This window comes from Megachile rotundata, chromosome 6, assembly GCF_050947335.1.
Source record: "Megachile rotundata isolate GNS110a chromosome 6, iyMegRotu1, whole genome shotgun sequence".
NCBI lineage: Eukaryota > Metazoa > Arthropoda > Insecta > Hymenoptera > Megachilidae > Megachile > Megachile rotundata.
The window spans coordinates 7,189,877-7,214,781 of record NC_134988.1 but is presented as its reverse complement, the minus strand read 5'-3'; the positions used below and the strand labels follow the sequence as shown (position 1 = coordinate 7,214,781).

At 30.0% G+C, this 24,905-nt stretch overlaps 2 protein-coding genes across 15 annotated transcripts in view; one reads left to right on the top strand and one right to left on the bottom strand.

Annotated features, from left to right (window-relative positions):
• Positions 1-24,182, top strand: part of cyc (basic helix-loop-helix ARNT-like protein cyc) — an 82,597-nt gene extending 58,415 nt beyond the window's left edge. For all 3 annotated transcript variants that reach the window (XM_076532922.1, XM_076532921.1, XM_003705537.3), the window contains 10 exons: positions 9,276-9,368; positions 9,647-9,764; positions 14,919-15,101; positions 17,971-18,211; positions 18,403-18,541; positions 19,034-19,152; positions 19,231-19,313; positions 19,634-19,794; positions 20,362-20,512; positions 20,837-24,182. In XM_076532922.1, the coding sequence (XP_076389037.1) occupies positions 9,276-9,368; positions 9,647-9,764; positions 14,919-15,101; positions 17,971-18,211; positions 18,403-18,541; positions 19,034-19,152; positions 19,231-19,313; positions 19,634-19,794; positions 20,362-20,512; positions 20,837-21,021 (1,473 nt within the window). In that variant the 3' untranslated portion in view covers positions 21,022-24,182. The remainder of the gene's footprint in view (positions 1-9,275; positions 9,369-9,646; positions 9,765-14,918; positions 15,102-17,970; positions 18,212-18,402; positions 18,542-19,033; positions 19,153-19,230; positions 19,314-19,633; positions 19,795-20,361; positions 20,513-20,836) is intronic.
• Polr1F (RNA polymerase I subunit F) overlaps positions 1-24,905 on the bottom strand; it is a 33,289-nt gene that overhangs the window by 3,329 nt on the left and 5,055 nt on the right. Inside the window, exons 5-7 of one of the 12 annotated variants that reach the window (XM_076532914.1) lie at positions 24,552-24,819; positions 24,433-24,484; positions 21,295-24,354 (exon numbers count right to left, since the gene is read on the bottom strand). The exons of 2 other annotated variants lie outside the window; for them this stretch is intronic. The gene's annotated coding sequence lies outside the window, so the exon portion shown is untranslated. Of the gene's footprint in view, positions 1-21,294; positions 24,820-24,905 lie in introns of those variants that run through there. 9 more of the 12 variants (XM_076532915.1, XM_076532912.1, XM_076532910.1 and 6 more) reach the window with 9 other exon arrangements.

Sequence of the window (24,905 nt, the reverse complement as noted above, 5' to 3'; positions counted from 1 at the left end):
AATAACAGTATTGTTTACAATAATAATATATTCAACAATTAAAATAACTGAGTATGAAATCATAAAGAACGAAATGTGCATTACGACCGCATGGTAAGCTTTGTCTTGCAGGTTATGCTCGATCGATTAGATCGATCGATATTCGAAATAAACCGATCGTACAACGCATGCGTCATAGTACGCATTTGATCCTTCGCGTTTTGAGCTCAGAAGAGCATGTGTTTTAAAACCGCAAATTTTGCAATAAATATGAAAATATACGAAATGGAGAGACATGAGAGTGACAAGTAGATTTAATATTAGAGGTTAAGTTAGAGGTACACGAAAATTTTGTATATTTAAGAATGTTTGATATATTTTTGTTTGGTTATAACGTATAAGGTTTATTCGATTGTATCTGCAGGGATCGAAAGTGTTAATAAGCCTCATCGTCAGATTTCGTAATCTCATTTAGTCAGTGTCGGCTATGAGTGTTTCAAGTGAACAACTGTGTTCTGAAGCCGATAATTTAATTAAAAAATAAATGCAATAAAGCGTGGATATTTTATATATTTTAGAAGCGTGTAGATTAACTTCTTTATTTGAGCTGTAACACCTCCAAACTGAACTGCGTAATATTACACTTGTAAAAAGATTAAATTTAACTGAATTTCGGTTAAATTGAATAAAAATCTGTAATAAATAAAACTTAACTGAATTTGAGTTAAATTTAATTAAAATTTGTAGTAAATTAAATTAAACTGAATTTGAATTGACTTAAATTAAAATTTGTAGTAAATCAAATTAAACTGAATATGAATTGACTTAAATTAAAATTTGACATAAATTAAATAAAATTTAACTGAATTTGAATTGAATTGAATTAAAATTTATAGTAAATTAAATTAAACTGAATTTGAATTGACTTAAATTAAAATTTGTGGTAAATTAAATAAGATTTAACTGAATTTGAGTTACATTAAATTACAATTTGTAGTAAATTAAACTAACTAAATTTGAGTTAAATTAAAATTTGTACTAAATTAAATTAAATTGAATTTGAATGAACTAAAATTAAAATTTGACATAATTTAAATAAAATTAAACTGAATTTGATTTAAATTAAATAAAAATTGAATAAAATTGGTAAGTTAAGTAAGAAAGTACTTATTCGGAATGCATCCGAGGGTGAAATTTTTCACCGACGATGAGGTAATCGTGGAGGCATAGCAAATGGTCGATTTCGATTAGGTATCTGATTTACTGGAGTCGGTTCACTTTCAAGTTGGTTGGCTCGTTCCCATAGGCTCACGGATCGCATTATAGTTTAAGTGATTAATCCGTTAATTGGTAGCAATGCGGGAGAAAAGTTTTTACGGTGGTTGTAAAAGGCCGTCGATACCTTTTGCAATGTTTCAGTAGGAGACCGAGCGTATCCAAGAGCCGTGTCTAACCTTTCTCCGGCGTGCTACATATTTTTCACGCAGCGATCGGTCTCGCGACCAGTGAAAGAGAAGGGTTCCGCGTGTGTACACTCGAATGCAACATCACCTTCCTCTCGATAACGATACATATGTAAACTTCGTAATCTTTTGATACGAAAATTTACAAATTTCTAAATATTCAATTTTACAAATTTTTGGATTTTTACATTTTTAAGTAGTTCATTTTACAAATTTTTAAATATTCAATTTTGCAAATTGTCAAGTTTTTATTATTTAATGTTCCCACTTTTCAAAAGCATAAATTGTAAAATACTTAACTTTTCCAAATTTTTAAATTCACAAATTTTCAAACTTCTTCAAATTTCAAAATTCTTACGATTTCAACATTTTCAAGTTTCCAAATTTCAATCTTTTTTGTCGAAATTTCAAATTGTATAATTCTCAAATTTCAGAATTTACAAATTTACAAATCTTTCAATTATTCAAATCTAAAAAATCCCAAATTTCGGAAATTCGAAATCTCCAAATTCCTCAAATTCCCTAAATTTTGAAATCCGCCAATTTCCCAAATTTCAAAATCTCTAAATTCCCTAAATTTTGAAATTCTGTAATTTCCTACATGTTCAAATTTTCCAAATTCCCCAAATCTTCAAATTCTTACATTTCCTAATTTTGCAATTTCCAAAGTCGACAAGTTCCAAAATTTCTAAATTCCAAAATTTCTGAATATCCAAATCCCCAAATTATAAAATCCCTAAAATTCCCAAAGTCCTCAAGTTCCTAAATTTCTAAAATTTCCAAAATTCAAAAATTTCAAAATTTTTGAAAATCCAAATCCCCAAATTATAAAATCCCTAAAATTCCAAATCCCCAAATTCCCCAAATTCTCCGAATTCTCCAACTTCCCAAATTTCTAAATTCAAAAATTCAGAAGTTTCTAAAAATCCAAATCCCCAAATTATAAAATTCCTAAATTTTTTAATTCCCAAATTCCCAAATCTTCAAATTCTGGAAACATAATTAAAAATCAACACACCTAGAAGACCTCTTCCGCCTTAATCTACATATTGTCCCTAGGGAAATCAGATTTGCTCTAGACTGTACATGCACGTTTCTAGTATAGTGTTCGTGAAACACCGATCGGCGTTTACTCGCATTGCTCGAATTACTTGCACCTTTGATTATCACTGTCAAACAGTTAATTCGTGTTTCGAAACCACTCGCGTAACAAGGTAGAGGTTAGTTTAATAGTGGACCTACTCCCCTTTCTTTCTTTACTGACAATTATTACGACAAATTAGATATGTTCGTTAGTTAGTCAAATTTATTTATTGTTCTGATGTAATGAGTCATTCTATGCATAACTTTCTATGCAACTTTCATATATAATAAATTATTTATTTTATTTTATACATATCTTTCATACAAATTTTTGTTTTTATTTTATACACATTTGTTATTGATTTTTTTCTTTTTATTTTAACATACCTTTCTATATATCTTCCATATTAATTTTTCCTTTGTATTTTATAAATATAATTATATACATCTTTCATATAATATTTTTGTTTTTATTTTATACATATTTGTTATTGATTTTTTATTTTTATTTTAACATACCTTTCTATATATCGTTCACATAAATTTTTCCTTTTTATTTTATGAATATAATTATTAATTACATCTTTCATACAATTTTTTCGTTTTTATGTTATACATATCTTTCTACACATCTTTCACGTAAATTTTGTCTTTTTTATTTTACTTTATAGATTTTTTGTTTTTCGTTTTTATAGAATATTTTATTGAACTTTGTTTATACAGGATCACTATTAATAGCACTTGGTATAAGTAGAAATTGATTGGTCTGAAAAACGAAAGCAAGCTCTTTCTCTTATCTTTCAGAAGCATAGTTATCTTCGCATTTTTATTACTTGCCAACTTCCTTTATCGCTACCGACTCGTATTACTTAGCTGGTAACTCAGCTCTTGTAACCATGCTGATTTCAAATAAAATGCATACAAGAAATTTTCAAATTTTCTTATTTCCCATCACGATTTACGTAATAATCTTATTATTAATTAACACGATACAAAATGTTGCAATTAACGCAGCAATTTTATAAAAAATTTGTGAAAACCTAAAAATTTCGGAAAACATTTTGCTAAAATTTCGAAACTGAAGAATTTATATATTATATGTGAAGTAACAAAAGAATTAAACTGCACAATTTATAATAAAGTAAGAGCATTCGTTCGTACCTAGGGATATCGAACCTCAAAATTTAACCTCTTCACTGTTTTACTTACAACTCCTAAACTACACAAAATAAAGAAAAATATTTCCAACAAAACTTGTATGTTATAACATTCTTTACAGACGTGTGTAAACAGAATTTCGAAAAAAATTATTTTCTCAAAATTAAAATTTAAAAAATAATTTTTCCAAAACTTTTTTAATACAAGTTTATAGCATGTATAATACTGTTAAATTTTCATTTAAAACATTTTTCTATATTTTTTGTAGTTTAAGAGTTGTAAAGAAAGAAGTCGAAGTCAATTTTGTTCTCAGGTTAGGAAACATGGCGTTCTTGGTTTTAATAAAATGAAGTTATTGGATGGATATAATTTAGAAAAGATACTGTTGTACCTATAAATTATGCAAAAATAAGTGTTTGTTTCAGCTACTCATTTAAAAAATGATTTTTTGTTGTTGCAAGATGTTTCAAGGATTTTAATAAATTTGAAAATATTGCTAAGCTCTAATAGAGAAATTTTTTGTATAACCAACTTCATATTCAAATGCGTCACAGTTATAATTTCCATCGAAATTGTTCTAAGTTAAATATTTATTTTGAGCTATAATTTCCATCGAAATTATTCTGAGCTATGTATGTAAAATTGTTTTGGTGTTCTGTGCGCCGATACTAAAACAAGAACCAGGGCTTTAAGGATTCATTAAAAACTGAACTAGAAGTTACTTACAAGCTGATAATAGAAATCAGTAATCCCTATCACTTCCTCGCTATTATCCCCAATATACAATTTGCAGTATTTTCATTATTACTAAAATTTAACTGCGCTAAAACCCGTAATATATTCAGCTAAAAATAATTTTAACCTACGTTTTCACTTTCAAAATAATCTTTCCAATATTACTAATCAGCCAAACTTCCATGGACCAAATATTAAGGAATTTCACTTACTTTCACTATAGATTGTTCACAGATACGTTAAGTTTCATTTAATATTAAATTTCTATTAGTATTTTCTTTCTCAAAAATTTTCCCCCCTTGAAAAATAATCGGCTCATTCGTTGATTAGAGGTAACGAACGTCGTGAAATGCAAGTTCCTTTTCACGGTATACCCCGTCACTGCACACAGAGTTTGTGTCGGTTGGCTAGTATTTTTCATTGTCGCTTACGTACGTAAGATAGGGTTTTATCTTTTATCGAGACTTTCCTTTGCTCTATCCCTACTGAGAATAAATATCCAAGCGAGTGACCACACCCGACATACCAGCTCGGATCGACGCTGGACTCCGCCGCCATTATTACCATACAAACTTTCATTATGAATTGCCGCACGTTTGTTATTCCCGATATGTTGATATCCGGTTCGCGGGAAAATTAATATTTCCATCGAACGATAGATACCAATTGCGAACTTTGTGCAATACTGTCATTTTTATGCGACCGCTTACGATCCTGATTCGACGGTTCTGCTAACGTATTATAGTTGTTGAACGCGATTTCGTTCCCCTGGTATTTTCAATTTTTATCTTTCTTAATTGCAGCTGTGCAATTTTTTTTTAGTGATAATTATGACATTTTGATCTGCTTGATTTACTTCATTCTTTCTAATTTATTTAGATTTTAATTTTTCTCGTTTTGGGTTTTAATTTGGTATTTGTTATTGAATTTTTCACTTTTTGGATTTTGATTATTAATACTGAAATTGATTTTTTGGAATTAAATATTTTGATTTTTATACTGTGGCCGCTCAGATACTCAAGTTTAGTAGGTATGCAGTTATTAAGTATAATTTGAACGCAACACTAACCTAAATTTGGTAAATGCTATCGACAGCCATATTTCAAACGTGGAGCCTGAGTTTCGTTTACTAAGATACTCAAGTTTAGTAATTATACAGTTATTAAATTTAACCCAAACGCAACACTAATCTAAATTTGGTAAATGCTATCGACAGCCATATTTCAAACATGGAGCCTGAGTTTCGTCTACTATGATACTCAAGTTTAGTAATTATACAGTTATTAAATTTAACCCAAACGCAACACTAATCTAAATTTGGTAAATGCTATCGACAGCCATATTTCAAACGTGGAGCCCGAGTTTCGTCTACTAAGATACTCAAGTTTAGTAATTACACAGTTATTAAATTTGACCCAAACGCAACACTAACCTAAATTAGGTAAATGCTATCGACAGCCATATTTCAAACATGGAGCCTGAGTTTCGTTTACTAAGATACTCAAGTTTAGTAATTACTCAGTTATTAAATTGAATCCAAACGTAGCACTAACTTAAATTTGGTAAATGCTATCGACAGCCATATTTCAAACGTGGAGCCTGAGTTTCGTTTACTAAGATACTCAAGTTTAGTAATTACTCAGTTATTAAATTTAACCCAAACGTAGCACTAACTTAAATTTGGTAAATGCTATCGACAGCCATGTTTCAAACATGGAGCCTGAGTTTCGTCTACTAAGATACTCAAGTTTAGTAATTATACAGTTATTAAATTTAACCCAAACGCAACACTAATCTAAATTTGGTAAATGCTATCGACAGCCATATTTCAAACGTGGAGCCTGAGTTTCGTTTACTAAGATACTCAAGTTTAGTAATTATACAGTTATTAAATTTAATTCAAACCTAACTCAAATTCGAAAAGTGCAGTCTACAGCAATATCAAAGAGTAGATATAACAAGAAGCGATACTAGACAAGGTACCTCTTAGAGAGAGACAGAACACAACCAATTTAAATGCCCAAATCAAAAGAATCGGGAGTGCGCATGCGTATAGTGTAGAAGTATGGCGGTCGAAAAAGAATAGTTTAAACCTGCATATTTACCAGTAATTTATTTGTAATAAATATTTTGTCATATCTCTGTAACATATTCATCTGTAATTTCTTGTGATATATAGTTTTTCATATTCTTAGAAGTTATTTGTAATAATCATTTCCGTAATACATATTCTTCAAATATATTTTTTAGAGCAATCATTTTGGTATATTCTTTTCTTTTCCAACTTTTCAACGCCGTAAAATTGATAAAAATACCTCGAAAGACAATATTAGTAATATACAGAAAATTTATTATAAATATATTCCAAATTATTGGAGATTGACATGAAAGTAGTTTTGTTTGATTTAAATTTTCCGCTTGTTTGTACAACCAATTTAAAGGGGCGTTTTGGAGAGATCAAAGGTGCCGACAGAGAGAGTCGCCTCTGGTTTACTCTGTGGCAAGGGGTTAAAAGTCCACAACTCCCCAGTTACCTAAGTTCGACAAGTGCAGCCTACACCAGAATTTCGAATGCTCAAGCTCCAGATACAAAGATACTATCGCCAACACTCGAATATGCATTTGTTCTTGATTCGAAACAAAGTACAGTTACACGAGTACTAAAGTTTATCCTTGTCACGCGAAAAAATAGTGACACCTATCGATTCCTATTCAATGATCACGATCAGTAGTGTATGTACATATCTGTATCGACGGTCTAACAGGTAAATCGGTTAGGATAAGTGCGTTGCCGTTGCGCAATCGGCATTTGCGTAGCCCTCGACGATATATCTTCGATCGCATGCAACATTCATCAACGTCAATACGTTTCCACGTACTTAAACTCCGAAATCCCTCATTATACGCGTCCGATTGAATTTCATCTACGAATTATTCGAATGAAAAACTTGACAGACCAACGTGATCCGTTATAAATCAATTATCGTGATGTTATTTATCATAGCAGGTTAATACTTGATATGCGTGCCTTCGATGGATGATAGAACATATGTATCATTGACCATATGTGAAATATATTGTGCATAAATAGTGGAGTAATTGTGGAAATTTGTATTCTTGGAATAGAATAGAAGATGTCTGTAATATGTTAGACCTGACAATCATTTATTATAGACGACTCAATTATATATGTATGTTTATATTCACAGAAAATAATAGCACATATGTATCATTACCTACATGTAACATATGTCGGTTATTTATCTAGATAAATAGTAGAATAATTCTAGAAATTTGTAGCTGAGGAACAGAATAGAAGATGTCCACAATATGTTCGACCTGATCATTATTTACTATAGAAGATTATAGACGTTCATATCCACTCAATATAATAGCACATATGTATCATTTTCCATATGTGAAATACGTCGGTTATTATAGGTTAGTAGACTAAGTCTACAGATTTGTATTGAAGGAATAGTATAAAAGATGTCTGCAATACATTGCACCAGATAATTATCTATGATAAACTACTTGTAGATATATACAGTCCCTGGCCATCGAATTACCACTATAAATTTTCAGAATTTCACACGTTTTCCGTAAAATTAAAAGGCACGTTCAAATTGTAATTACATAATTTATTAGCTACCATGATACACTATTACTGTACATAACATTATTAACACACGTTAATATCTTGTATTTCCACCCTTTGCTTTGGTCACAGCTTCCGGCATGCTCTGTATACATCATATGCTTTATATCTTCGTTATTTTCCCAAATATCTGTAATTCTTTTCAACTCAGATAATGTGGTTGGAGAGTTGTAAACTAGTCTTTTGAGTAGGCAGACATTTTCTATGGCATTCAAATTTCACCTGTAGCGCTATACTCGAGCCTGACGTAAACGCACGTTCCTTAATCGCTCATCATCGACACAATTTATTATCACGATAGTAACAAATTGCTGTGTATATATCGTTGTCAATGTATTTGGTAATAATTTTGCATGACCTAATACAATTTTTCGTGTATGACCATGTTATTGCCATAAGAGTGAAATTTTCGTGCGTGATTCTAATTCAATGCCTAAGGACTGCTTATTTCCAAAATATAGTAGCATGTGTGTATAATCTCCCATATATGCTATTATCCATATGTGTATTCAAAAATTTAGAAATTTGAGGATCGAGAAACTGGGATTTGAGAAATTGAGAAATTAAGAAATTGAGAAATTGAGAAATTGAGAAATTGAGAAATTGAAAAATTGACAAATTGAAAAATTGACACATTAATAAATTGACACATTGACAAATTGACACATTGAGAAATTGGAAAATTGAGAAATTGAAAACTTGAAAAATTGGAAAATTGAAAAATTGAAAAATTGAAAAATTGAAAAATTGAAAAATTGAAAAATTGAAAAATTGAAAAATTGAAAAATTGAAAAATTGAAAAATTGAAAAATTGAAAAATTGAAAAATTGAAAAATTGAAAAATTGAGAAATTGAGAAATTGAAAAATTGAAAAATTGAGAAATTGAAAGATGTAGTATTTTGACAATCCCTTAATTTGAAAGCTTGAAAATGAAATACTTAAAAATTGTATGGCTCTGAAATACTTCATCCCCTAAACCCAATCTAAAAGAACACAACACTGTACTTGGCAATACGAACCAAAACCTCAGTGTCTCATATTTCTCTCCTATCTCATATTCGTACATACCTTCTCTTCTAACCAGTAATCGAATTATTCTCAATGGAAACGTTCATCGATTCGTTATCACGATAGTTGCGTAATAATAGTTAATATTTAATCTGGGTTACATAATCGAAGACCCGTTCTCTTGTTTCAGGCTGCGGAGGGTTTTGTCTTCGTGGTGGGCTGTGATCGTGGAAGAATTCTCTATGTATCCGAGTCTGTTTTGCAGACACTCAATTATTCTCAGGTATCCCGTTAATGCTGTTTTTTTATTACACTAATATAACACAAGTTATGATACGTAATAAGCATATCGTGTGGACCAAAAAATCTTCTTTTTGTAACAGTTAAGGGTTTAAACTAATTACATTTTTTAAGACAGATTATACTTTTGTTATAGAACATGAATAAAATATATTTCATTCTTTAAATAAAGTTTCATTTTTAAAATAAAGTCTTATTTTAATTTAAAATATATTTTATGTCGTAAGGAAAGTGAACTAGCAAAGTATTATTTTTCCGCAGGGTGACCTACTGGGTCAAAGTTGGTTCGATATCTTGCACCCGAAAGATGTTGCCAAGGTGAAGGAACAACTTTCCTCTTCGGATCTTAGTCCACGTGAAAGATTAATAGACGCCAAAAGTATGTATAAACATTATTTTCCTTAATCGAAGAATTCCCATTCCATCATTTTTCTAAAGTCTGACAAAAATAATATAATTATGTGATATTTTCATGATTTTTATTATGCGTTTTATTACGTTGGAGATAAAACTATTTTCCTTCTACCATCGTCTTCCATTTTGTTTATTCGTGACGGAATAATTGTTCTTACCATGTGTTGATAATAGACGAATTAAAGAATTTACAACATTTCGCATGTTTTCAGATTTTCGAATATTCAAATTTATACACTTCGAAATTTTCAAATTTATTATTATTCTTTACGTAGCATCAAATGTTGAAATTTACACATTTTCCAAATTTTCAAATTTAAAATTTCAAAAAAAAAAAAAGTAGAAGAGAAAGTACTGTATTTTACTAGCAACACTAACAATTTTATATTTGCATTAGTTTTCGCAAAATGAAAGTTATTTGAATGCAATCCTCCATATTTTTTAACATCATACACGTGTCAAGGCAAATTCGTTTACATGACTATGACCTTCAAACTTATGCAAGGGCAGAAACGAAAGAAACAAATTGAACATTCCGTAACATTCATATTTATTATTATGTCACTACAAATTGATAGGAATATATATCACGTCTAATGTGGCTTCCATTAGCCCGAATGCATTTCTGAGCTCTATTGATTACACTCCCGCTACTTTGTGCTAATGTTGCGCTGGATATAGATGTACCTTTTATCTTAATTTGTAAGAAGTTTAAATCTGTTGGCGGTATACTATAAACAACGTCTTTAATATAACCCGATAAAAAAAGATCTATGGGTGACAAATAGCGGGATGCAGGTGATTTTATAGGTTCGCATGTTCCGACCCATTTATTATCGAACATATTGTTTAAAAAACTTGTTATCGATCTGCAGTTATGAAAGGCCTTGCCGTGTTGGTAATACTTGCATAAAAAACAGTAACAGTGATTCTCAATAATTTTGAAATTCATTATTTCAAAATTGTGAGTATTGCCACTTAAAGTTTCGGTATAAAAGTACGGACCAAGTAACGTGTCAATAATTCCGCACCAAACATTTCTTCCATGCGTCTAAAAATTTCTTCTTAATTTATTCTGAACTGATACCTATCACTTTGCAGTGGCAACCGCTGGTAAAACAATATTACAGAATGTTCAATCTACTTCCTTCCCTCGCATGAACTTAAAGATTACATGCATTAAATTCTTGTCACACGTTTTCGTATGATGGATCACACCGGAAGGTTAATAAAATTCAACAGCAATTTTCTTGGTTAACAAGTTAAATATATAGTAAATGAATTATGAAGTCGTAAGCATGAATTCAGTCACGAAGATATTAACTCTGATGCAATTAGATGAAATGATTGAAAATTTCTGCTGGTTCCAATTTGTTGCAAGTTAAATATATAGTAAATGAACTATAAAGTCGTAAGCATGAATTCAGTCACGAAGATATTAACTCTGATGCAATTAAATGAAATGATTGAAAATTTCTGCTGGTTCCAATTTGTTGCACCTGTCATGTTTCACGCGTACGTCTCTGAGTCTATTCTCCCCGAAAGTTTCAAAACTCTCACAATCGCTAGAACTTCAACTTCGAGAAGGTTACTTGACTCGCTGCATACGAATCCATTAATTACACCGTCTTTCGACATCATTGGCTCCAGCATGGATGGTCAGCTGGACGATGGTTCATTGATGCACTTTAATATCTGATAAATGTCACTGGTTCGACAGCATCTGACTGTCGATGAATTAACGCTATAAGATGAAAGCGTTGCGAAAGACTTGTCTAAACGGGGAAAAGCGATGCAAGATTTCTAAGATGTTACATGCCGCTGTGACCTACGGAGAACGAAAGGTCTTTGATCTCGTATGATCATACATCATCGATGCTCACGGTTTTAGAATCACCGTCGATTCTGAAAATGTTAAAGATTCTGCGTTCACTCATCCTTGGACGCAGGGTGTCCCTGAGATGGGGGACCGGTTTTACTGAGCTGGAGGGTTGGAGTGAAATCTCTAGAGAACGCGTTTTATGAACCATAATTATTTTATATAATTTAATATATTATTAAAGACAATTTTTAAGTATAATTACCGTAAGATAGTAAATTGTCAGCATTTTATTTTCAAACGAATATATGGGATCTGTCTGAATATTACTCATAAAGAATTCCAACTCCATATATGTATAAACTAATATATGTGAAAAATCTGGTGATAAAAGTTTCATAACAAAGATATAAAAAATATACCATCTGAAGTAATCAAGGTGACCTTGATTTTTATTAAAAGAAACCTTTTTTAACAATTTAAACAACGATAATTTTAAAGTTAACTAAGATCTAGACTACCTAGACTAACTTTTAAAATATTTAAAAATATATAGAATATATAAAACATTTTTTCTAAAAAAAAGAAATGATAACTTTGTCTGAACACTCCGAGTACGATTTGAAGTGTATAAGTACAAAGTTGCAAAACTGAAACTGACTCGTTTTTTCCACGCGTGCTTCAATTAATTACAATAATTAAACGTGATTACGTGCTACATTAATACAAGAAGTGAAGTGTTTTTCGAATCTAACCTAGAAATTATGTAAATAACTTTATGAGACATGTGCATACTATTGAACAAATTATAGTCAGATACGATTAAGGAAAAAAGGTTTGTACATATTTAGTGTTTGTATTTTAGAAGGAAGTTCTTCGAAGGAAGAAAATTAGCCACATCACCATATGTTGGAATACATCAAGATTAATTACGTAACGATAATGCTCGAAGAAACATCACGGAAAAGTGATAAATATACGCAGCTCAGACCGAGAGGAAGAGATTGCATGCGCCATTAACGTGCTTCCAGTTAACGTTAACATCGCAACAGTATTTTTTTTTTCTCTTACGTAATATCGAAATACGGACTTTTGTAATTTTAATCACAATCGAACGCAGTTTATCCTGGAAATCGGCGTCGTTTTCTTTGCGGAAATTATGCGAATCGCCTTTTAGCACATAGTCATCGGTTGCCAGCTACGGGATATTAAATATCTGCAGAATGAATCGAGAAGTTTTTTCTAATTTTATTTAATTATCTAACTTTCTAAAGTCACGTTTTTTCAAGTACTTTTTAAATTCTTAAATTCTTAAATAATTTTTAAATAATTCTTAAATTCTTAAATAATTCTTAAATTCTTGAATTCTTGTCTTCATAAATAATTCTTGAATTCTTGAATTCTTGTCTTCATAAACAATTCTTGAATTCTTAAATAATTCTTAAATTCCTGAATTCTTAAATACTTAAATAATTCTTCAATTCTAGAGTTCTTGATTTCTTAAATAATTCTTGAATTCTTAAATTTTTGAATTCTTGACCTCTTACATTCTTAAATAATTCTTGAATTCTTGAATAATTCTTAAATTTTTAAATTCTTAAATAATTCTTGAATTCCTGAATTCTTGAATACTTAAATAATTCTTCAATTCTAGAGTTCTTGATTTCTTAAATAATTCTTGAATTCTTAAATTTTTGAATTCTTGACCTCTTACATTCTTAAATAATTCTTGAATTCTTGAATAATTCTTAAATTTTTAAATTCTTAAATAATTCTTGAATTCCTGAATTCTTGAATACTTAAATAATTCTTCAATTCTAGAGTTCTTGATTTCTTAAATAATTCTTGAATTCTTAAATTTTTGAATTCTTGACCTCTTACATTCTTAAATAATTCTTAAATTCTTAAATACTTAAATAATTCTTCAATTCTAGAGTTCTTGATTTCTTAAATAATTCTTGAATTCTTAAATTTTTGAATTCTTGACCTCTTACATTCTTAAATAATTCTTAAATTCTTAAATACTTAAATAATTCTTCAATTCTAGAGTTCTTGATTTCTTAAATAATTCTTGAATTCTTAAATTTTTGAATTCTTGACCTCTTACATTCTTAAATAATTCTTAAATTCTTAAATAATTCTTAAATTCCTGAATTCTTGAATACTTAAATAATTCTTCAATTCTAGAGTTCTTGATTTCTTAAATAATTCTTGAATTCTTAAATTCTTAAATAATTCTTGAATTCTTAAATTCTTAAATAATTCTTGAATTCTTAAATTCTTGAATTCTTAAATTCTTAAATCCTCGAATCCTCGAATCCTCGAATCCTCGAATCCTTAAATCGTCAAATCTCTAAATGCTCAAGTCCCTAAATCCTTAAACCCCTAAATCCTGAAACCCTTAAGTTCCCAAAAATCCAAATCTCTAAATTCGTAAATCATTGAATTTCAACATTTCTTAACATTTAAATTGCCAAATTTCCTAACCTCAAATTCAATACAAATTCAAAATCACGTTAAGTGACCTGTTCTGTAGACTCACTAGTCAATATTTTTTTTCTAATCTATTGAAATGTGACAGAAACAGTGGATATTTTTAGACTATACACCCTGAAGTGCACATCTTCTAACTCGTCATCATTGCGAATGTCGGACACATCACCTTTATTGAATCAGATGACTTAAGTGTCGTGCACCATTACACCGTTAGGTTGTTAATATGAAAACTAAGTCAGAGAAACAAATGATTTGTTTAAAGAACAAAAGATGTCCACGAAACTGCAGTGAGTGTTAATTAAAAACTTACGGAACGGTGTGAACAATATTTTTACACCATAAATTGCACGAATTTGGAAGTTCTCAATTTCTCAAATAAATAATTTTCGAATTCTCTATTTATAAATTTTTACTTTTCTAACTTTCAAAGATACTAACTAACAAAACTATGAAATTGTCAATTTCATAAAATTTTCAGTGTGAAAATTTGATATCTCTAAATTGAAAAATTATTGAATTAGCAAACTTCTGTATTTCTGGTTTTCAATCTTATTAACTTACTGAACCGAACCTTCGATTTTATAAATCTGAATATTTGAAAGTCTGAAGATCTAACGATCTGAAAATCTGAATTACTAAAAATCTGAAGATTTAACGATCTGAAAGTCTGAAAATTCGAAAATCTAAAAATCTGAAAGTCTGAAAAACGAAAATCTAAAAATTAAAAAATCTGAAAATTATTATTTACCGACACATTTCATCTGAATGATATATAAAATATATTAACATTTGATTTTTCTTCAGCAATGTTACCAGTGAAAACAGATGTGCCACAGGGTGTATCGAGACTGTGCCCGGGCGCTCGAAGGTCTTTCTTCTGCAGAATGAAACGAAAAGTCGAAGGAATTCGTTGCGGTGAATTGCAAGTGAAAGAAGAAGCTGATACTACCAGCGGTTGTCATAGACGCAAAAAACAACAAAACGTTGGTAAGTATTCATAAATTTATACCAAAAAATAATCAAATTTGCTTACAACAAATTTATTATAAATCGTTCTAACTTTTTATAGAAGAATAGAGTTTTAACATTAAAAGTAGTAAGCAATAGAACACGTAGAAGTGATTCGTTTTCAGCGATTGTTCAATTTGAATGTATTAATATATCTACATTTTTAAAATATTTATCGCATTTGTACTATTCAAATTTTTATCGTATTTGCATTTTTCAATTATTATCATATTTGCACTGTTTATATTTTTATCATATTTAAATTATTCTAATTTTCACTACATTTGCACCATTCACTTTTATCTCATTTGCACTTTTTATTTTGACAAATGTTATGAAATATGAAGGTAATATTTTACTTCGGCATATTTGTTGGATATAAATAAACAAATAAATAAATAATAAGTAATACATACATTAACAATAAATAATGAAAATTTTTGTATAAAATAGTAGAGTAACATTAGAGTAAATTTAACATGTCGACACTTTTAGAACATCGATGTTAAAATAAAACTTTTCCAAGAAGGATAAAAAGAGATTTCCAGTATTAGGAATTCCTTTTCACCGTTTCGAAGATGTCACGACATAAATATTTGCCGCGTGGTTTGTCAAAAGTGAAAAAGGAAAGACTATTTCAATGTCCAGCTAAAGAACTTTCTTCACATACCTCCTCTTTTATATTTTTTCCTTTGTCGTTCTATTCTTAATCGTCTTCTTAAATGTGACATGTAATATCGAACGACAAAGATTATTTTTAGAAAGATAAATGTTATTATGTACAAAATAAAATGATGAAGAATCTAATTGTTTTGATGGTTAAAAGGTATTGTTCAAGATTTGATTTTTTAAAGTTGTTTGATTTTCTAAATTTGAAAACTTCTATATGTATAAGCATAAAATTTTGCAATTCTTAAATTACTAAATTACCAAAGTGTTTTAATGTGGGATTCCTAAGTTTCAAAGCTTTTAAATTTCTATATTTTCAAATCTCCAAATTCTCAAATTACCAAATTTCTAAATTCTCAAATTCTCAAACTCTCAAATTTCCAAGTTGTCAAATTTCCATATTCTTAAATTTCCAAATTCTCAAATTTGCAAGGTCCTAAATTTCCAAATTCTCCAATTTCCAAGGTCCCAAATTTCCAAGTTCTCAAATTTGCCAAATTTTCAAATTCTCAAACTCTCAAATTCCCAAATTCCCAAATTCTCAATTTCTCATATTTTCAAGGTCCCGAATTTCCAAGTTCTCAAATTTGCCAAATTTTCAAACTTTCAAATTCTCAAATTTCCAAGTTGTCAAATTTCCATATTTCTAAATTTCCAAATTCTCAAATTTGCAAGGTCCTAAATTTCCAAATTCTCGAAATTCCAAGGTCCCAAATTTCCAAGTTCTCAAATTTGCCAAATTTTCAAATTCTCAAACTCTCAAACTCTCAAATTCCCAAATTCCCAAATTCTCAATTTCTCATATTTTCAAGGTCCCGAATTTCCAAGTTTTCAAATTTGCCAAATTTTTAAACTTTCAAATTCTCAAATTTCCAAGTTGTCAAATTTCCATATTTCTAAATTTCCAAATTCTCAAATTTGCAAGGTCCTAAATTTCCAAATTCTCGAAATTCCAAGGTCCCAAATTTCCAAGTTCTCAAATTTGCCAAATTTTCAAATTCTCAAACTCTCAAACTCTCAAATTCTCAATTTCTCAAATTTTCAAGGTCCCGAATTTCCAAGTTCTCAAATTTGCAAAATTTTCAAACTCTCAAATTCTCAAATTTCCAAGTTGTCAAATTTCCATATTTCTAAATTTTCAAATTCTCAAATTTCGAAGGTCCAAAATTTCCAAGTTCTTAAATTTGCCAAATTTTCAAATTTCCAAGGTCTGAAATTTCCAAGTTCTCAAATTTGCCAAATTTTCAAATTCTCAATTTCTCAAATTTTCAAGGTCCCGAATTTCCAAGTTCTCAAATTTGCCAAATTTTCAAACTCTCAAACTCTCAAATTCTCAAATTTCCAAGTTGTCAAATTTCCATATTTCTAAATTTCCAAATTCTCAAAAATTTCGGAGGTCCAAAATTTCCAAGTTCTTAAATTTGCCAAATTTTCAAATTTCCAAGGTCTGAAATCTCCAAGTTCTAAAATTTGCCAGTTCTAACATTTACAAATTCTCCAATTCACAAATTCTCACATTTTCAAATTCTCAAATACTTCATCTCTCCAAATACCCAAAGTCTCATCAAAAACTAGAGCAAAGCATATAATTAAACGAGAGCATACATATATCCATGAGAAAACGATGTAAACACTTTATTATCTCTTCTAACGATTCTCAATGCAATATTGACCTCGTGTCCTCGCTATTACACGATACATCAAATATCTTAACATTTCTTTCATATATCGATTAACGAATAACTGTTATATCAACTAAAATACTAGTTACTGCAACTCTAACTACAATTTAAATTGATGCAATCCGTCAAAATGGAGGATCATAAATCTCTTATTTTAAATAAAATTATTAAAAAATTTTTGTAAAAATGTATGTCAACTTTTGTCAAACCGAAGAATGTCTTAGGCAGTTCACATATAATCTTCAATTTATTTATTTTTCTACCTTAGTTCAAATTTAAATATAAGCGACCATTAAACAAACGTCCGTAGACTTAGTATAAAACGTACAACATTAAAATAAAATGAGTAACAGTAAAATAACAATAGTGTAAAATAACATCTTCAAGTCCAAATTTGTAATAAATTATTATTGCTACATAAATAAATATTTAGTTAATAAATAAACAGTTCATAAGTAAATAAATATATATATTTAGTTTAATAAATATTTTTGCAGATTGGAAATACTGCGTCATTCAATGTACCGGCTACTTAAAATCCTGGGCACCTGCGAAAATCGATCTGGAGGAACAAGAAGGCGATGGCGACGGAGAGGCTTGCAATCTATCGTGTTTAGTTGCAGTTGGTCGTTTACAATCAACTATACCAACATCTTTACCTAAGAAACCAAATTTGAGGCCGATCAAATTTGTTTCGAGGCACGCGATGGATGGCAAATTCCTTTTTGTCGATCAAAGGTTCATATTTCAAAATCAATTTTTACTCGAAACGAAATAAAAGTTGTTTTATGTTAAACCTCCAAGGTCATGTTCACTGTATGAACAAGTTCAAATCAATTTTCAAGTAGTATTGCTGTTCTTGAGACATTCAAGACTGTATATATATTTATTAATAATTTTAGATCGTAATAAATGATTTTTGTTTTCAGGGCCACTTTAGTGTTAGGTTTTCTACCACAAGAGCTGCTAGGTACGAGTATGTACGAGTATTATCACCATGATGATATTCCTCATCTTGCTAAATCTCATAAAGCTGCTCTTCAGGCTACTGAATGCATCACCACACAGGCAAGTAATTATTATAAATCTGATATTTAGATTGTTAGTGTAATTAGGAAGACAGTAGCAACTAATGGAATATACTAAATGTAGAATACATCATATGTATTATAGAATACCTCATGTTGAGAACTTAACATTTCCAAAATTAGTAAATTTTTAAATTTGCAAATTAACAAATTTCTAAATTTCCAAATTAGGAAGTTCTCAATCCGAAATTTGCAGAAGCATTCTGGGCTCTAAATCCTTAAATTTCCAAATTTTTTAATTTTTATATTTCACAATTTCTAAGTTACCAAATTACCAACTCCAAATTTGTAAAATTACTCAAGCCCCTAAATTCCCAAATTCGTAAATTTCCAAATTAGCAAATTCTTCATCTCAATAAATTTGACTTAAGACTTAAAGTACTTAATTGTCAAATTATATATCTCCATTTATTTGCCTAAAATAAACCACTTATTTCCTTAATTTTAAATTCAGATATATTCGTCTGTTTAGATATACAGGTTTAGGACCAAGGGTGCCAGCTTCGTGAGACTTCAATCTGAATGGAAATCTTTCAGAAATCCGTGGACCAAAGATATCGAGTACCTAATAGCTAAAAATTCAGTTACTTCGTAAGTTTCAATTTCTTCTAACTATCTGATATCGTATATAAAATATTTACGAATTTTATTAAAAACGAATTCTTTCAGTTGTGACTCTCGATCGATCACAAACAGTGGGAACAGATCTGAGGACTCCAGTGTTCAGGGCAACTACGATTATTTTACACAGAGTAATTATTAATAGAATATTTATTACCTTATAATGTAATAAATATATTATATATAATATTTACAAAAGTGTAACATTTTTATTGGTCTTGTATAATATCCATAAAATGAATATTTTTACTTATATTATTATTATAGCAACAATTATAACTACTTATATTATTAACATATAAATAATTATTACTTATATTATTATTATATTTACTTATACTATTATCTGTTTATTTTCACCTAACCTAATAGGTGTACCTAACCTTACTCAACAGCAGATTACTAATAGAATTGTATTCAGGCGCTTCAATATTGAATTGTATTGCTGCAGGTAATGGTGGATTAGAAAGATTAATCTCGAGTCACGTGGAGGTAAGTAAAATCGGACGGCAAATAGCGGAAGAGGTCCTGGATCTTCAAAGACGAGGTGAAGATTCTTCTTCCGGTAGCAGTCCTGGACCAGGACCGGAATCTACCTTGTTGAATACCGAGGTAGTTATGGTTAGAAACCCACAGTAATTTGTGAACAATATACTTTTTAAAAAGGCAACCCTTTTTTGCAAATAAAAATCATACCTTCTGTTAATAAATATTTGTAGAATGCAATGTAGATTTGTTTTGAGGGATACTTAACTATAAGTAGTCTCACTAATTTCAGTTATGTGAAAAGGGTGTAAGGAAGAAAAATCTAAATACATTTCTTAACCTCCTAACTGGATGATTTTTTAACTGGAAGAAGCTCTTCTGTACTTGCAATAAAAATTTAATTATTCCAAATATGTTCATCTAAATCCTTTCTGCAGTAAAAAATATGAAATCATAAGATGAATGAAAAGACATTTCTTATAGTTTTTAAGTAAAGAAAGCCTACCGTTTAATGATTTTTCTCAATGTTAGCTATTACTCTATGAGTTCCTTAAGCAACTTTCTATCACTAAAACTAAATCAGGCAATCAACAGAAAATCTAGTTGTACAATTTTAGATTAAATGTGAACGCATTGTAAATAAAAGCTCAGTAAAACAAATTTATTTAAAAAAAATTGTATCTGTATAATTAGTCACGGATTACCACGACGGCATCATCAGAGAGAGTCCAGGATTTGACGCAGCCAACAAGAGGTAGCACCAACAACAGCACCGCTACCCCCGCCCCAACATACAACCACATTGCAAACAACTTGCAGCTGAACAGCATCGCGAACGACCAAGGTCATAGCTATTACTGTCTCTAAGGAGTCGTTTCTTGGTGTGTAGTGCGATTGCCGGATTTTTCCAAAAATATTAAATCGCTCAGAGAAAACAGCGCAAAGAACTAGTTCGTCTCATCCGTTCCGATAATAAAAGTACAATTTTTTCTCTGAGCGAAGCATAGGGCAACGGAAGTTCGCTCTGGTGTTTCGAAAGCACGAACGTCCAGCAATCAAATGTAACTTTCGTTTGGCAGATAATTTTCGTTTAAAGTAGCCACGCCACGCAAAAGAAAGACACCTTTTGAATAACTGTTGCGCATAACGTAACATGCCCTCCTTTTAGGAACGTCACCAGACGAGGACATGATGGATATGATCGGCGGCACCACGATTAACGAATCACCGAATCCAGTGCCATCGGATGGTAACGACGAAGCAGCAATGGCCGTGATAATGAGCCTTCTAGAGGCGGATGCCGGTTTAGGTGGCCCCGTGGACTTTTCCGGTTTACCTTGGCCGCTTCCATAGTACATTCTTTTCCACGTGAAAACGTTTAGTGTCTCTGAACATATGTACCTACGGTTTAGAAGTGTGTGAGTGTACATATAGTTGTGCTTCAAGTACTCGACCAACGTGTTTGCACTTCTTAGTTTGTCGAACATTCCAACGGATCCTTCGTTACTTTCTTTTAAACGGCCGACGGCTGTTTGGTGCTGAAACGGTGCTGTTTCAACGATACGTTTAGTTTTTTTATAGACATATCATTTCTGTGATCAATTACGGAATAAACGTACAGAACGGTTAAGTTTAAGTGGACATTTATTTCTCCCGCGGAGATCTTTCGTGTCGAACAGACGAAAGGATTTGTTTACAAAGGTATCGTCTTCTGCAAATCGAACATGTTGTTTTTAATATTATGAAAGTGATAACACGTTCACCGCTACTCGTCGTAGATTATTTGGTTGAAAACTGTAGATTTTATTTACGTTGACTGCCATGATTAAGTCACTGAACATTTTATTAGATAGTATTAATACTTCTTCCAGGGGTTTTCGCTTTTAAAGATGTCGGCTGGGCCTTAGGGTAACAGATGATATTATTAAAATACGGATCTTCGTCTAAAGTTTTTAACGCGCTGGCGCGTAAAATTGTTTATGTATTCTCATGTTTTTTCATTTCTTAACTTCTGAATGTTCAAATTAACAAATTACAAATTTGTCTAATTGATAAGTTTCTAATGCTTCAATTTTTCAAAGTTTCATATTTCCATATTTCATTTAAGTATAGCCAAATACCTCGTTTACCCGCTTTTAATAGCAGTCCTAATTATTTACAAATATTTCTTAAAATATTGCTATTTGAGTAAATAAAAAAATTCCTAATATCATTAATGAATTCCTATGGAAATTTAAGCATCATTCCATATATGGGTAACATGGTAGTCAACATGGTAAATTCATTTTATACAATAATGACAATATAGAAACTGAAAAAATCTGAAAAACGAACAATATTAAATATGTATAATAATTACCAAATTAAATAATTATTACATTACATCTCAATAAAATTGTAGCGGTTAACGTGTTAAATGGCTCTCCTGTAATTTATAATTACAATTGTGCGGTTAAAATTTTTGCGCACAGACAAATACATCCTAAATATTGTCAGACAATTATTTTAACTTTAGTTCTGATTCAGATTTATCTTTTGAAAAGACTAGTTGAAAATATCAGTTTCGAATCTTCGTATGAAAGTTTAATAAAATAATATCAGACCTCCTACCTCAGTTTGCATTTCATTGTAATCTATTTTTATCATTGAGAAAAATCATATACAGGATCATTAGATAACTTTTTCGACTGAATTTTTCCAAAATCATTGTAAATTTGAAAAAAGAAATGATTAAACAGAGACACCATAAAAAGACAGAAGTATGTAATTTTCTCAAGAGACAAGTTTGATACAAAATATTACTATCATTACTTAAAGGTTTTGAAACTTTTTAACGCTTTCATGGACAGTGGTTGTATCCACCATTTTCTTGTTTTTAGTTAAGACAACACGGCCATAATTCATATTCTAAAATTTGTTGAGAACAGAACGGTTTATATCTGCTACAAGAAATATGTAAAATGAATTGTTTTCAAAATCTCCATAATAGTACTGAATTCTGTTGCTCTAATCAAGACAATTATGGCCTCATTTACACTGTAATAAGAAAGTAATATAATTACAACTGTATTTCTCAATGCTTGTACAAATTTGAAGAGTCCTTAAAAAAGTTATAACCTTTAAGAATGGTTGTAAGATGATACTTTCATATGTATAGTCTTGTATACGATTCGTTTTAAATGTAAAAACCTCTGAATCTACAACAGGGTCATTATGAACTACAAGGCAATTCATTTTTAATCATGAACTTTACACATGATTATGAGGACTATTTAACTCATGAATATGGCGGTGCTAATTTGGGACTCAATTTCTATCTTCAGATACCTTTTTATACTAAATAAATATTAATATATTGCAGTTCAAGCAGTCAGCAAATGTAAATGATTAGTAATATGGAAGAAAATGTTTATTTGAACTGTATGCAAGTCAAATAAACCATATTCGAATGTTTGGTACTTGACACACTAAAACAATGGTACAATATGTCAAATAAGTACATCAAATAACATATATCATTCCAGCACCGCCAAATAAAGGGTTAAATGGCAATAACTGCTAACATACACATTTTTGTGTAAATACTTTACACAATAATCAATAACTGTCTTAAAGAATATATAAATTCAAAGGCGAAGTTCCTGTTTGTAGCCTATATGTCTTTAGCAACAAATTAACATTGCGTGTAAATATGTATCTCACAAAACGCCAAAAGTACCTAATTAAACTGTAAGAAATCATAATAACAAATAGAAGTTTCTCTTCACAGAATGATACGACCTTGTAATCAGGTGGATTGGTTCAAATACTGAGCGATGCCATCAACTTATGATGTGATAAGCCATTAAAGTACAGAATGTTAAACAGTTATGGTTTTTTAAAATTTTATTCAAGAATACTATTAGAAAATATCTTGCAATAGCGTATATGAAATTTATACTTTCATTTACAAAATTGAAGAAAAATTTAATAGTATTCATTTACGTATTTGTAGCGCATCGTCGAAACACTGATATAAATTCTGGAAAAATATCCAAAATTTATGCTTCTGAATATGTTGCTATTTCGTTTCATCAAAATTGTTTGTGCAATTCTTATACATGCTTTCTTTCCGATTATCGTCTTATTTTGAGTAAAATGTATTTCATATTTGTAATTTTATAAATATATTATTTCTTATATCTCAAACTGTAAAAAATATTTTTAAATAAGGAAAGTGGCGAACTCACTTCATGATACAGTTAAGTAAACTTGATTGAAGAAAAAAATTAATTTTCATACGCTGCTTGAGTATAGTGTACATAAACCGTATATATGTAAATAAATAAATTTATATGTGTGCGCGCGTGTGTGTATGTCAGTGTATGTGTCAAAGCGTAGAATAACAGTAATATACTTCAAAAATAAATGTTATTATAGGCAAAAGAATGTTACCACTACTAAATGTAGACAAATTCTTGGAAATTGTAATTGTTTTTATATTAAATTTTTCATTATAAATCTTTCAAAATAAACCATCTATTGCTTTCACAAGAATTCCTGGAATGAAAGTGAGAGAATCACCAATTATACAATTTCATTGTTTAGAAAAGGACTCCTATCCTGGTGTCAATTTGATTATCATTCCGCATCCTACTTAGACAACGTCCATCAAACCATAGTGAGTTCGCCCAATGAAGATTAATGCTGAAATTTCACCATGCAAGAAAAAATATATTGATCTACAATTTATTGCAAAAGTATATTGTAAATACATGTACATACTTATGTTATTTAGTTGAAAGTTTATTGTGTCATACGTGTCAAAATATAAAAACTGAAAATATTTAAAAAAGTTGTCATTTTTCTTTCCATGAAATTATCACAACAAATTTGATTCTTACAGGCTTTGATTTAAAATGTAGTTATAGACAGCAATAATGAGAAGACAAGAATGGCTTCCAGAGTACGTAGAAATAGTATCAAAATCCAGATATACAGATTAAAACTATATGTATAGACTACAAGGTCACATCTTTTCTTTGGTAGTAACTATGAAGATAATCTTGCAGAAACTTATAAAGAATAATGTGACATTTGGAACTCACATTAGACCTATTGAAGATCTTCCACAACTTAAAATGTACATATCAAACGCACACTCTTCCTAACCTGGAAGTGATCTTTGAATCAGTCAAAGAAATAAGTATATGCGAGTATCTCTACTGATGAGCAGAATGTAAATGAGAATGATCAAT